This window comes from Podarcis tiliguerta, assembly GCF_965153285.1.
Source record: "Podarcis tiliguerta genome assembly, chromosome: 3".
In the NCBI taxonomy this organism is placed as follows: domain Eukaryota; kingdom Metazoa; phylum Chordata; class Lepidosauria; order Squamata; family Lacertidae; genus Podarcis; species Podarcis tiliguerta.
This window is the reverse complement of record NC_139536.1, coordinates 19714154-19728228: the sequence shown is the minus strand read 5'-3', so window position 1 is coordinate 19728228 and position 14075 is coordinate 19714154. Positions and strand designations below refer to the sequence as shown.

General features: G+C 43.8%; 1 protein-coding gene across 1 annotated transcript in view; it reads left to right on the top strand.

The window, feature by feature from the left end:
- PRKCE (protein kinase C epsilon) overlaps positions 1-14075 on the top strand; it is a 301423-nt gene that overhangs the window by 256566 nt on the left and 30782 nt on the right. Inside the window, exon 11 of the mRNA XM_083433032.1 lies at positions 7986-8140. Within this exon, the coding sequence (XP_083289158.1) occupies positions 7986-8140 (155 nt within the window). The remainder of the gene's footprint in view (positions 1-7985; positions 8141-14075) is intronic.

Genomic DNA, 14075 nt, shown 5'->3' with positions numbered 1-14075 from the left:
AACTACTACTACTACTACTAATAATAATAATAATATTTATACCCTACCCATCTGACAGGGTTCCCCAACCACTCTGGGCAGCTTCTTGTAAACACAACTTAACTTTCATTCAGTTCTGCCTACCCTCATCTACCATGTGGGGATAATAGTGGTAAAATGTGAATTACGTTATTTTTAGAGCATAGCTTACAAAAATACAGTAAACGTTGTGTATCACTTCATTGGAATGTCTGTGTATGTAAACCTGAATACCAATTTCATTTTTTTTATTTATTATTTTTTTGCCATTTGTGCATCTCCACGTAGTCTTCATTGATGGCCTTCTCCCAAGATGGAGACGAAGCAGTCTGGAACATTAGTGTTGTTGTTGTTCAGCTCTTTCTCTAGGTTTGCATTTAATATTGTGTACTAAGTCTAGTGTGTCTGTGCAATTTCAATCAGAAGCAGGAAGTGTTTATTCAAGCCCTAATGGGTGGGATAGTCGCTGCAGTTTTCAGTAATTTTAAACAAACTGCTTGAGCATCCTGTTTAAATAGAGTTAAGTAATCACAGTTTTTTTATGCCGGCTGGGAAAGAATTTCATACCGCCCCCAACCCCATAATCTTGAATCAAATTGCTTCTCGCAAGACGTGCCAAGGGCACAATGTATTTGTTTGGCTATAGTAAATCTCCCTTTTGATGGTGGCATTCATTTAGCAAAATTCCGTGTTTTGGGAAGGTTGTAACGTAGAAGCATATTAGTCGAGCCTGACACCAACTTTTCCAACGGGGACTTTGGCCATCTGAGCTGGGTGCCTTATCCCCTGTGATTGCTTGCCAAAGGAAGAAACAGCTGGATTGTTGTGCTTCAGTGCCACCACTACACATGGCCAGATGGTGGAATTGCAGTTACAGCTCAGCAGGGGTCAGGTGTGCGGAGGAGCCAATAGGGTCCTGCCCACTTCTGAGCAAGGCTTGGCTCCACTGCCTGAGCAAATTTGCTACTAAGGTATAGGCTGGGGTGCCCTTGACTGCTTGGCCACACTTACTTTCCTGTGACCGACTGCATTGATTGTTTGATGGCTTGCCTGGTAGGTACATGCAAAGTATTGCCAGCACGGTGTGAGGCAGGGGTTGCCAATGTGATGTTGCTAGACTACGGTCCTCCTTTTCCCTGAACATTGGCCATGCTGGTTCGGAGCTGTTGTCCAGTAACACCTGGAGGCTGCCATGTTGGTTATCCCTGGTGTAGTGGTTAGAAGCCAACGGCCATAGCTCAGTGGTAGATTGTCTGCCTTGCAAGCAGAAAGTCACAGGTTCAATCCCTGGAAACTCTGGTTAGGGTTGGGAGAGACTCCCTACCTGAATTCCTGGAGAGCTGCTGCCAGCCAGGGTAGGCAATGCAGAGGTGGACCAATGGTCTGACACATCATAAGGACCCTTCCTATGTTAGAGTTGGACTGTAGCTGGGAAGACGCTTCTTTGTATTCCCACTCAGCTGTGAAACTCACTGGGTGACCTCGGGCCAGCTGCACATGCAGAGCCAAACCTACTTCATTATTATTATTATTATTATTATTATTATTTATACCCCGCCCTCCCCAGCCAAGACCGGGCTCAGGGCGGCTAACACCAGGTATAAAAACAATTGATTAAAATACAACTTTAAAACAAGATTAAAGTACAACATTAAAATGCAGCCTCTTTTCAGTAGAAACTCAAATCAAAAACTTTTTGGGGGATGAAAACGTCAAATCTTCACCAAGGCCAACTATCCAGACTGGTCATATGTGGGCCAGAAAAAAAGCCAGGGAAGTCCCCAAATAGGAGTTCCATCACAGAAGGAGAAAGGAAAAAGGAAAGAGGGAAGGGGATCAAGTTGATTCCAAGCCAAAGGCCAGGCGGAACAACTGTGTCTTACAGGCCCTGCGGAAAGAAATCAGATCCTGCAGGGGCCTGGTCTCATGAGACAGAGCATTCCACCAGGCCAGAGCCAGTGTTGAAAAGGCCCTGGCTCTGGTTGAGGCTAATCTGACTTCCTTAGGGCCCGGGACCACTAGGGTGTTGCTATTTATGAACCTTAAGATCCTCTGTGGGGCATACCGGAAGAGGTGGTCCCGTAGGTATGAGGGTCCTAGGCTTGTTGCAAGGATAAGGACACTGACAAATTGGAACGTGTCCAGAGGAGGGCAACCAAAATGGTCAAAGGCCTGGAAACGATGCCTTATGAGGAACGGCTAAGGGAGCTGGGCATGTTTAGCCTGGAGAAGAGGAGGTTAAGGGCTGATGTGATAGCCATGTTCAAATATATAAAAGGATGTCATATAGAGGGAGGGAGAAAGGTTGTTTTCTGCTGCTCCAGAGAAGCGGACACGGAGCAATGGATCCAAACTATAAGAAAGAAGATTCCACCTAAACATTAGGAAGAACTTCCTGACAGTAAGAGCTGTTCGACAGTAGAATTTGCTGCCAAGGAGTGTGGTGGAGTCTCCTTCTTTGGAGGTCTTTAAGCAGAGGCTTGACAACCATATGTCAGGAGTGCTCTGATGGTGTTTCCTGCTTGGCAGGGGGTTGGACTCGATGGCCCTCGTGGTCTCTTCCAACTCTATGATTCTATTCTATTCTATAAAAAGAGAGGGAGAACCATGGCAGTTATCTTTAGTCCCTGTGAACACCCCTTTGAAATGCACTGCGTCATGACCTAGGATCAGTCCCATCGAGGCTTTCTCTCCCAGGAATGCCACCAGCAACTAACAGCATCCAAGGTGCTGCACAAGGAAGTTGCAATGTAATTTTTTCTGTAAGAAAAGAAAGTAAAGAAAACCCTCGACGCCTCACCTTTAAAGATAAGGCTATGCTCTCTGAAGTTCTTTGAGTACACTCTCCAGAGATCCATCCCGCTTGAAGTTAAGTCCCACTTTGAAGAAAGGCTTTAGAAAGAAATTGAAAGAGAAATATCCAGCCGCCACAACTTTAAATGCTGATGATCCCCCCCTTTTTTCTCAAGGGATGAACGGTCCTACAAAAGTGGGGCAGGATATTCAGCCCAGCCTTCACCTGGGGTGGTGTTCAGTAGGCAGTGTAAAAGCTTCAGCTGCCCGGGCCTTTCATTCTCCAGAGTTCAGAAATGCTTCTATTTTCCTAAACAATTGTGCTATGTTTTAGCCTTTGAAGAAATACTGCAACTTACCGGAATGGTTTCCAGGAGGGAGGAGGGTTGGAGATCTATTGACACAGTGAACTCAGGTTTTAAGGACTTGTTGGCATCGGGAAAGATTTCTTCACACCCATTTATATGAGAAACATTAAACAAGGGAAAAATGCCACTTGGGGAATGCTGATAAGTCTTATCTTCTTGTGAATTCTAGTTATGGAGGGGTGTGTGTATGATGCCTTTCCTGGTTCGGGGGTTTTGAACTGTGGGCCAGGGTAGTTCTTCGCGTCGGGGGCCGGCGGTGACAATGTTGCTTGCCTGACGCACAGCACGGACACACGTCTCAGATTTGAAAGTGGGAAACACATTGCGTGATTTATTCCTGCTCCGTGGTGTTTCAGCTAATCAAGCTGTCTTCACATGGCTGACAGGCAGCCCAGCTCTCAGAAACGTACTTGAGAGTCTCGCTTGGGTTTCTAGCTATCCCTGCACATGCCCTCTTCCTCGCTACTAAGTGTGCTTTTCGTCACAACCGTAATCTAATACAGCGTTATTAAATTAAAAAGTGGAAAAACAAATAAAGAAAAGGAAGGGCAGCTTAGGTTCTGTTAGAATTCAGGGGGAGGTGGGAAGGGAAGGATATTCTTTATGCAGATGGACAATGAACGTTTCTCAGGCTGAAAACAATGCATGAAAGACATTACCTTTTTGTCTGGTATTTATGTGAAGTTTCATTAGCCCATTGATGGTATCTCTGCGTGTGTAAACAGAGAAGGTTTAGTGGACAGTCTTGGGGGAAAGCAAAACCAATTGGCACGGATATTTATTCCTCCTTGCAGGAAGCGGTTGGTCATCACTCATAAATTCTCCTTAGGAGTGCCCATCTCCATTCTTGGTGGTTTATATTTAGGGAGTCCTGGAAGCAATGATAATGTGCTCCACGCTTTTCTCATGGGTGAGGAGGTGGTCATGCTAGGGGCAATCAGCCCATTTCCATTCCTTGTCAGTTTTGCAATCCCATTTCTTGTGGGTTAAAAAAATAAATAAGGTGGGAATCACTTTTAAATGACACACACTTTCCCCTAAAGTATGCATTTTGTATGAATTCTCCCCTTAAAGTACAGTGGTACCTCGGGTTAAGAACTTAATTCGTTCTGGAGGTCCATTCTTAACCTGAAACTGTTCTTAACCTGAAGCACCACTTTAGCTAATGGGGCCTCCCGCTGCCGCCGCGCCATTTCTGTTCTCATCCTGAAGCAAAGTTTTTAACCCGAGGTACAATTTCTGGGTTAGCGGAGTCTGTAACCTGAGGCGTCTGTAACCTGAAGCATCTGTAACCAGAGGTACCACTGTACAGTTTTCAGTGCATTGTATGCTTTTAATACATTTTCCTTAATATGCATTTTTAACGTAACTTCCCATAAAATGTGCATTTTGTGTACTCCACACACACACACACACACCCTTCCTCCCAGATGAAACTGTCCGGTGAATTCATAGAAGTGTGTAATTCAATTGACAGCTTCATTCTAATTCACGTATCATTGCAAGACTAGAGAATTCGGCCAGTTCACTTTAAGATGCAGACTGAGTAAATTTCTCCTCAATCCCTAGCAGATCTACAAGGAGGCCACAACCACTGATGGTTTCAAGAAAGGGCAATGCATCCACAAAGGAGATTCTCCATATAGCCTGATAGAGACCTTTTAACTCCCCATCTGCAATAGCTCATTCGGAGGATAGCAGGAGACTCTTAATCTCAGGGTCGTGGGTTTGAGCCCCAAGTTGGGTAAAAGGTTCCTGCATTTCAGGGCTGTTGGACTAGATGACCCTCATGGTCCCTTCCAACTCTGCAATGTTATGATTTTAAGAACTGTTGAAGGATATTATATATATATATATATATATTTCTCCATAACCAATGATCAGATCTCTTTGAAATTTTACACAGATCTCTTTGAAATTTTACACAGAGCTCGATAAGAGGATGAGGATTTCAGGAAAAATTACACCAGCACTCAAAATATTTTATAAATGCCTGAAAAAAATATAAATGTACTTTTTTTGGTGGAAAATGATGTGACATATTTCATTTGTATACTGTATTGATGAAGACCTCCCCATAACATACGTCCAAGTATCATTTAAGTTCAAAATTGTGGTCATTTTTTAACACTGTACCGTAAAGCAGCCCTGGGAACTCCTGAATTGCATAACCCACAATAAGAGGAAAGTTCACAAACAAAATAATTGCAGATTAATCCCCCTTTTGGCAAGTCTGAAATGAGAACAAGAAAATGTTCTCTGTAAAGCCAATGCACCCTGATAAGTAATTAATTTTATTTAAAACTGTTTTCCTTCTGTTTTTGGTTGTGTGTTTTTTACTGTCACATTACAACCAGCTATTTTAAAGTCAAGGAGACAAAAAAGTTGGGGCTGGAAATGGCCTGGAAAACTTGTCTGTTGTTGTTGCTACCAAGCCAAATCAGGCCTTTACTGTGAGCCTCTCAGCCTTGTTTTGTGGCCCAGAGGCACAACCATCCTGAGCTTTTCGGCAGTGCCAGGCAGACAGTAGAAGCTGGGGGGTTAATATTGAGCCTCTGAGGAGTTGCATTCAGCTTGCTGGATCACAAGTGGTACAGGCCTCGTCTGTAGTGATAGTGATTGGCTGAACTGCCCTGACATCAAAGAGGTGTAGATTCTAGGGCTGCCTTTGGTTGAGCTGCTGGTATCCTACTGATGGGCAAGGCTGGCCTATAGGGACTAGGGAAGGAGGAGTCAAGAGGACTAGGAAAAAAGCAGCCATAGGTATAAGAAGACAGCCAACTCATGGACGCAAGGGGAAGACGAAGGTTGGGATGCTGAGAGGAGCAGAGGCAAGAGGCAAGAGCAAACATGTAGAAAATGGGCAGAAGAGGAAAAGTGTGTCTGCTGCCCGGAAAGCCTGATTTTTTTCCATGCTGGTTTTAAATAGTTATCCAAATCTCTGGCAGTAGGCCTTGCTAGTCCATTATAAAATTGTCTCATTATCAACCATGGCCTATATCATGGGTAGGCAAACTAAGGCCCAGGGGCCGGATCCGGCTCAATCGCCTTCTAAATCTGGCCCACGGACGGTCCGGGAATCAGCGTGTTTTTACATGAGTAGAATGTGTCCTTTTGTTTAAAATGCATCTCTGGGTTATTTTTGGGGCATAGGAATTTGTTCATTTATTTCCCCCCCAAAATATAATCTGGCCCCCCACAAGGTCTGAGGGACAGTGGACCAGATCCCTGCTGAAAAGGTTTGCTGACCCCTGGCCTATATGCTTCCATGACTTAGGCTCCACTTATTTTCTGGCTGGCTATATTCATCCCAGTCTCCTCCTTAGCATTCTTCTCAGATATCTTGATCCAGTTGGTGGGGGGGCTCTGATGTGCTCGCTGTCCGGAACTCTCCCGCCCACAAGGGAAGTCCTGTTTACTTCTGCTGAGCACTCTTAGGCCATAACCTTATGGCTCTAATTCTGCAGTCCATGAATGCACAGAGCAATTCCCCCCTCCCCTGAGCGAGGGTGGGAAGCCCCTGCATGCTCAGGGCTCTGGGCTGCACCCCTGGACTTCAGCCCTGCAACTAGCGATCATTCGTGCTTTTAATCCTTGGACTTCAAGGGTTCTTCCACAACTATCTCTAAGAGATGTGTAGGCAAACTAAGGCCCAGGGCCCAGATCTGGCCCAATCGCCTTCTAAATCCGGTCCACGGATGGTCCAGGAATCAGAGTGTTTTAAAATGAGTAGAATGTGTCCTTTTATTTAAAATGCATCTCTGGGTTATTTGTGGGGCCTGTCTGGTATTTTTAAATGAGTAGAACATGTGCTTTTATTTAAGATGCATCTCTGGGTTACTTGTGGGGCATAGGAATTCATTCGTATATGACGGCCCCCCACAAGGTCTGAGGGACAGTGGACCGGCCCTCTGCTGAAAAGGTTTGCTGACCCCGAGTCTAAGAGTTCCCTTCTTAGACTCCAAATGCATAGAAAACAGAGTCGTTTTTAAAACTGATTCTTTGGTCAGTGTTTTTTCATGTCCAAGGTCACCCAGTGAGCTTCATGGTTGAGTAAGGAACCAGGGAAATGTCTGAGGCTTTAAAGGACCAGTTGGAAACCTGTTGGTTTGCCCCTTTTGTCACCTGATTGTTGCTTATTTATAATATGCAGTACCACCCCTCTGGTGGTGCCTGAGGGCAGCACAGAGTAGCATCTGCCTCTTCTGGAGGGCTGCCATAGTGGTGCAGAGAGGAAAGAACCTGCCTTTGACTGCCAGACTCCCTGGTTCCAGACTCCTCCCTCCATCCCACAGAACCTTCCTATGTCTACTTAAAAGGCTCTCTGCAAATGAGAATTTAAAGTGGCTTTTCTATCTGTTCTTGGGTTTTATGCGTGTGAATCCCTGACCCATTCCACCATCGTGGGAGGGTGAGGAAACTGTTTTGGCTTGTGAACCCTATGGCTCATGGTCTTCACATGAATTACTTTTCATGGTGGAAGGAAACACCATGTGATTTTGGGAGGCTTCAGCAAAAGTTCTTGGAAAATTGTACACCTGGTAAATTGGACCTTTCAAAAGTGGACAATAAATGCAGCAATTCTAAAGAAATGCCCATCGTTTTCCCAAGTACTTTTTTGGGTCCTGTGATTTGCTGTTGCTCGTTAGCTAAACCCATACATTCAACTTGCTTAAAACGTGCAGGCTTTCCTTTCTTTCGTTTCTGGATGCAGATCCTAATTTCCTAATGTGCCACGTACGTACAGCTGTGTCTTTGTGCGGCTGGAAGCAATCGGCTAAATAGCACTATTTTCGTGAATTTCAGGACCGCCTCTTTTTCGTCATGGAATATGTCAATGGAGGAGACCTAATGTTTCAGATCCAGCGCTCGCGCAAATTTGACGAGCCCCGCTCCCGCTTCTATGCAGCAGAAGTCACATCGGCACTCATGTTTCTCCACCAACATGGCGTCATCTACAGGTACTTTCTTTGCGGGTCTGGAATAAAGAATTCTTAAGGCTCTTGGTTTGATTTTGGCTGAGGGCCAATGTCTCTTAGCAACCGGATTGGCTGTTTTGTTTCTGCTTGCTTACACAGAACTTTTTTTCTTTCTCTTTTTTTGGGGGGAGATGCAGGGGGCGGGGGAGGGGAGGCTGTTTATCATTCCGAATGTTAACATCTGAATCGTCCCTGCAGCCATCGCCAGCTGTGGGTGCCAGTTTTGTATTATAAGACAAGCAGTGCTTCTTCTAAAAGCTTGGCACGCTGTGGCTCAGAGTTGACTTTGGTTCTCGGATCAGCGCAATCTCTTCAGTTTCCCCCCTTCTGCCATGGATTTCCTCTCGTTTCTGAACTCCCTGCCACTTCCTGAGTTTGTTTGTCCTAGTTGTCTCCAGCCTGACAGATATGGGATAATCGTTTTTGCGAAGCTTTGTACATGATGCCCTTTCCTCTTCATTAGGAGGGTGAGGGCTTGGCCGCTAACGGGAAGCACCTCTTTTTGCAGGCAACTTGAATTTCACATCTTACCGCCTCGGATCACCACCCGAACAATAGCAAAGGCCGAGTTGCTAATCTTTCGCTATGCCACAAAGAATGCTTTCCGGGGATAAATATTTATTATTAGAAACAGGGAGCCACTTGAGAAAGTTTTACCTACTATCTCTGTGTTTATTAAGGACTTTATCTTGTCATTTCACCCTTCCTCTCCTTCTTTTCCCTTAAAAAAAGAAAAGCAACATACAAAAATTGGCAGCTTTTAACAACTTCAGATAAATCTTGGCAGGCGTATATGGAATGGGCTGCAGTGAGGGAAGTTGGCCGCAGGTTCATGTTTCTTCCATGAAGTACTCGAAGGGTTCAGTCCACAAAGCACTATTCACACTTTACATAGCAAAGGGGTTTGCTGCAGATACACCCGTGAGCAGAGTGGCGAGTGCCGGAATGCATGAAGCAGAAACAGTAGTGCGGGGTGCGTTTTCATAAGCACGCAATAATCTGCACTGCACATGGCTAAGAGAGAGGGTTTTCAAGCCCAAATGACATGCTCCTTGCAGTCATCTGTAACATTCCACCAACTTACTCTTTTCTAATGAAAAGCACCTATTAGAGTCCCTATAGCTTTTCTCCTGAATGGAGAAAAGCTGTTGGGGAGGGGGAATTTTGAGCAGGAAAATAAGGGGTTAAGCACACATCCCTATCCCAAATCGGTCCTCCATTTAGGATTCTAGCCTCCTCCTGGCCAATCAATAATAATAATAATAATAATAATAATAATAATAATAATAATAATGGTGTTCTCCAGCTAAGTAATGCATATGCTGGAGGAAAGTTTCCATGAAAATGCACGCATTTGTGAAAATTGCATACAGAAATGCATTGCTGCAGAGGGAATTGCATATATATTAGGGGGAAATGCATACAAATGTATAGAAGAAATTCACACTAAAAGGCTGGCGGATTTTTGTGAGTATCCAAATGTGAAGAACTGGACATAAGATGAAATAACGAAGGAACTGACAAATCTGCCCATCCCTAGCCACAAGCCACACCGGTCTTTTCTATGCGACTGTGGCGCTGCTGACCTTGGGTTTTATCCTCATTTCACCCACAGTTCAAAGGGTCGGTTCATTGTTGGCCTTGACCAAAGGGCTCCACCTCTGAGTTCATGTCACCTTTTGGCTGGCACCGTCTCAGGTCTTGCATTCTTCTTAGTTAAAACACAAAATCAAATGCGAGAGTGGCCTTATCTGATCCCCACGATGAAAACAAAAGTCACATTCTCAGTTCACATAAATATTTTCATAAAAAGATACATTGTTATATCAAAGCCCATCCTGTCGCAGTGTACCACCCATTGCTTTCTCGCGCTGCCTGTGGAGCTCTCCTTTTGTTTTGTTTTTTCGTTAGCTCCCCAAGTCTCTGCCCGGCTGCAGAAGGCATGAGCTGAAGGCTCTATATTGGTATCTGGCATAGCATGATTGAGGTCTAAGGCAGGCAGAACATTTCCCAGTTTCTAAACCACGTTAGAAAAATTGGGAGTGCCTTGCAGGCTCTCACGCTCTATTCTCTCCCTCCTCCTCCTCCTCTCGTTGCAAATTCCTTTCCAACATCACCGTGCAGCATTACACTTGCACCAGTGCTAACACTAATCATCATTTGCTTCATCATTTAGGAATCTCCTTTTACATATGCGTCTCCTGCACAACCTATTCCAACGTTAGAAGGAGCGCTAGGCAATATCCCCTCTTTTAAAAAACCATTCAGATACTGATACAGTGGTACCTCAGGTTACATACGCTTCAGGTTACATACACTTTAGGTTACATACGCTTCAGGTTACAGACTCTGCTAACCCAGAAATAGTGCTTCAGGTTAAGAACTTTGCTTCAGGATGAGAACAGAAATCGTGCTCCGGCGGCGCGGCGCCAGCAGGAGGCCCCATTAGCTAAAGTGGTACCTCAGGTTAAGTACAGTTTCAGGTTAAGAACGGACCTCCGGAATGAATTAAGTACTTAACCTGAGGTACCACTGTACTGTTTAGATGTACAGCTTCTACAACTGAAGATTTGCATACATATCACAAAACAACTAAAATAGCTTTTAAAACTGAACAGAAGAAATTACTAAATATAGTTTTAAAAATCAACATCTTTAAGGCAAATACCTTTTCTTTCAGCTGGAAAATGCATGTTGGAAGAAAAGTGTCTTCAATTGTTTTCTGGAAAATACAGATAATGGGCACCTGTCGTATTTTGACAGGAACTCTGTTCCACAGAAGAGGGGCAGCCACAGTGGAAGCCCTGCTCCAACGAACTCCAGAGCACCAAATCATTTGGCATCATTTGTGATGTCTGGCGATTGACAGGTGGGTGGAAACCGCACCCCCGTCTGTGAAATTTGGCCTGTGAGGCAGATCATGATAAAAGGCTCCCCACCCCTGCACTGTAACCACGATCAATGCTGAAAACATAAAGGATGGGGAATTCAGACATGTTGACTAAACCATGGTTTGGGCACTACATCTGAACTAGCCTGGATGGCATTTGAACTAGAGTTTTCCCAGCTCACAGAACCTAGCTCCTACTGAGCTAAAGGCTTATTGGAAAGGTGAAAATAATTTCACTGGAAGAACGTGAAGCATTTCTAATCATGAATGGTCACCTATAAAACGTAAGCAGAGCCTTGACCTTAGCAGTGGGATAGTGGGGTAGGCCTTTTGTTATCATGAGAAAGAGAGAGACAGTCAGAAACCGGCCGAAAAGCATGCCAAGTTTACATTCCTGAGGGGGCAGCCGTTTTCCTGCAGAGTTTGTAGGAAGGGGACCAAGGCTTTCTGTCAGATAACAACAGCAAACTAAAGCTGCAGAGAGGAAGTATGGAAACAGCATTTATCTTCTGTTTAAATTGTCCATTATTTTAGATTCTTTAGTTCTACTTTACTAAAAAGGGCAAGGTGGGGGGGACCACACAAGCTTGTACTATCTTGCTGGGTTGAAACATATAGAGTTACGGAAATTATGTCCTGCTCTTGAGCCAAAAAAAGGAGAAGCTCCCAGAGTAGTTTGCAGATCTGTGCAAACTAGGGGCAGAGCCTGCCCTGAGGCTTGCCATCTAAAAGACACAGCACAAAAGGAGAGCAGATTGGGAGGGAAGAGGAAATAAGGAAACACAGAAATAAGTTCTTAGGTATGAGTTTGACTACTGACCAGCGGGATTAGAAATGTTTAAGGGGAGGGGGAGACAAAAGTAGCTAATTTCTCAGCTGTTGACAAAGTATCCCTCTTTAAAAAATACATATATTAGGGCAGGCATAGGCAAACTCAGCCCTCCAGATATTTTGGGACTACAACTCCCATCATCCCTGACCACTGGTCCTGTTAGCTAGGATGGTGGGAGTTGTAGTCCCAAAACATCTGGAGGGCTGAGTTTGCCTATGCCTGTGTTAGGGGAAGTTGTTATTATATTAGTGAAAATAACATACAAATATGCTTTGTATTGGGGAAAATAGTTTGCTGAAATTAAGATTGGAAAAATGAGTACCCGTGAGAACGAAAACGGAAGATTCTTCAATCCCAATGTGTACTCAGCCTCAATCCCAAATTCCTCAAGAAGCCACAGACCCTGCCCATCCCACCAAGCGAGCAAATTGAAATGTCCACTTGCAGACTTCTTGGCTCCACATTACAGCTGCTTAGAGTTCCCCAGCCCTTCCTTACATTCGAGCAAGATCCATCTTGATTAAGGCTCAGTTGCGGGACATGGTGTTGTGTGAATGAAAGATCATGGTAGAGATCTGAGTATAATGAGGATTAAGAGGCCATTATAGCAGATTGCTTTAGGTAACTACATACTGAAACAGTCATTTTAGTGTGAAGTAGTCTTCTGCTGCCTAAACCCCTGGTTCAGCATGTGTTTGGAATTGTTTTAAAAGCCATTATTCATCCATTAAACTGTATAATTTTCACTAGCTGCTGTTTAGTCAATAGACCATAAAATTGCCCTTTCAAGGCCTTTGGTATCAGGTAAATACATAACTGAGGAGTATTCTAAACAGAATCTAAACAATTGGCTATGGACTTCTGAACTCTCCTTAGAATCATAGAATCATAGAGTTGGAATAGACCACAAGGGCCATCGAGTCCAACCCCCTGCCAAGCAGGAAACACCATCAGAGCACTCCTGACATATGGTTGTCAAGCCTCTGCTTAAAGACCTCCAAAGAAGGAGACTCCACCACACTCCTTGGCAGCAAATTCCACTGTCGAACAGCTCTTACTGTCAGGAAGTTCTTCCTAATGTTTAGGTGGAATCTTCTTTCTTGTAGTTTGGATCCATTGCTCCGTGTCCGCTTCTCTGGAGCAGCAGAAAACAACCTTTCTCCCTCCTCTATGTGACATCCTTTTATATATTTGAACATGGCTATCATATCACCCCTTAACCTCCTCTTCTCCAGGCTAAACATGTCCAGCTACTGGGCAGCTTGGGAGCTAGGAATGAAGGCGATTTCAGTTTTGAACTGATTTCTAGACATAATTTGGCAGTTCCAACCCAGCTGAGCTTTGCCTCTTGAATTGAGCACCTACACATTATTAGGTGCGTGTTTCTAAGGCCTGACTTACAAAAAATGTGCAAAAAAGGTGCAAAAAACACATGTATTATGCATGTTAAAGAACCAAGCCCAATGTGGTACTCTGTTTCTGCATTTTGTAAGTGTTAGTATTATTTTTATGCAGTTTAATGTATTACTTTACACATCTGTTTACGTGCTGCTTGTTTTAGGAATCCTGGAGTATATATGAATGCAATATTATATGCATAATAATGCATCTCATATATGAGAATTCTTCATATTTTTAGTGGAACCATTAAAAATATATACGCATATACGAGATCAAGGAACGTATATATACCAGTATAATGTGCAAGAACTGCTAGCATTTGTAGCAGAACTAGTTTTTTAAAAATAAAAAAACGCTCACTGTCAAGATCAAAGTGCAAGACAGAAATTATTTAAAAATCTGTGCCGATAAGAACAACATCAAGATCTTCAGAAAAGTCTTAATCTTACCATTCAGAAGTCATCAATTGACACTCTCAAATCTAACCTCCTGAGAGGTACCATTTGGCCTGAGTTGCCATTCCAGAACAAAAATGGAGTATGGAGAGAGCAATGGCCTTTGACTCCTGAGCTCTATATTTTCAGAACCCATCCTATATTTTGTGATTGCATATATCATCACCATCATTTGTATACTGCCCTTCATCTGAAAATCTAAGGTAGTTCACAGCATATAAGTACAGTCAAAAAATACAGAGTACAAACCAAAAACAATAACCCCACCACCACCATTTTTAACTGCAAGTTTTAAAATGGTTTTTAATGTTGGCTTTTAAATTGTTGCCATCCACCATT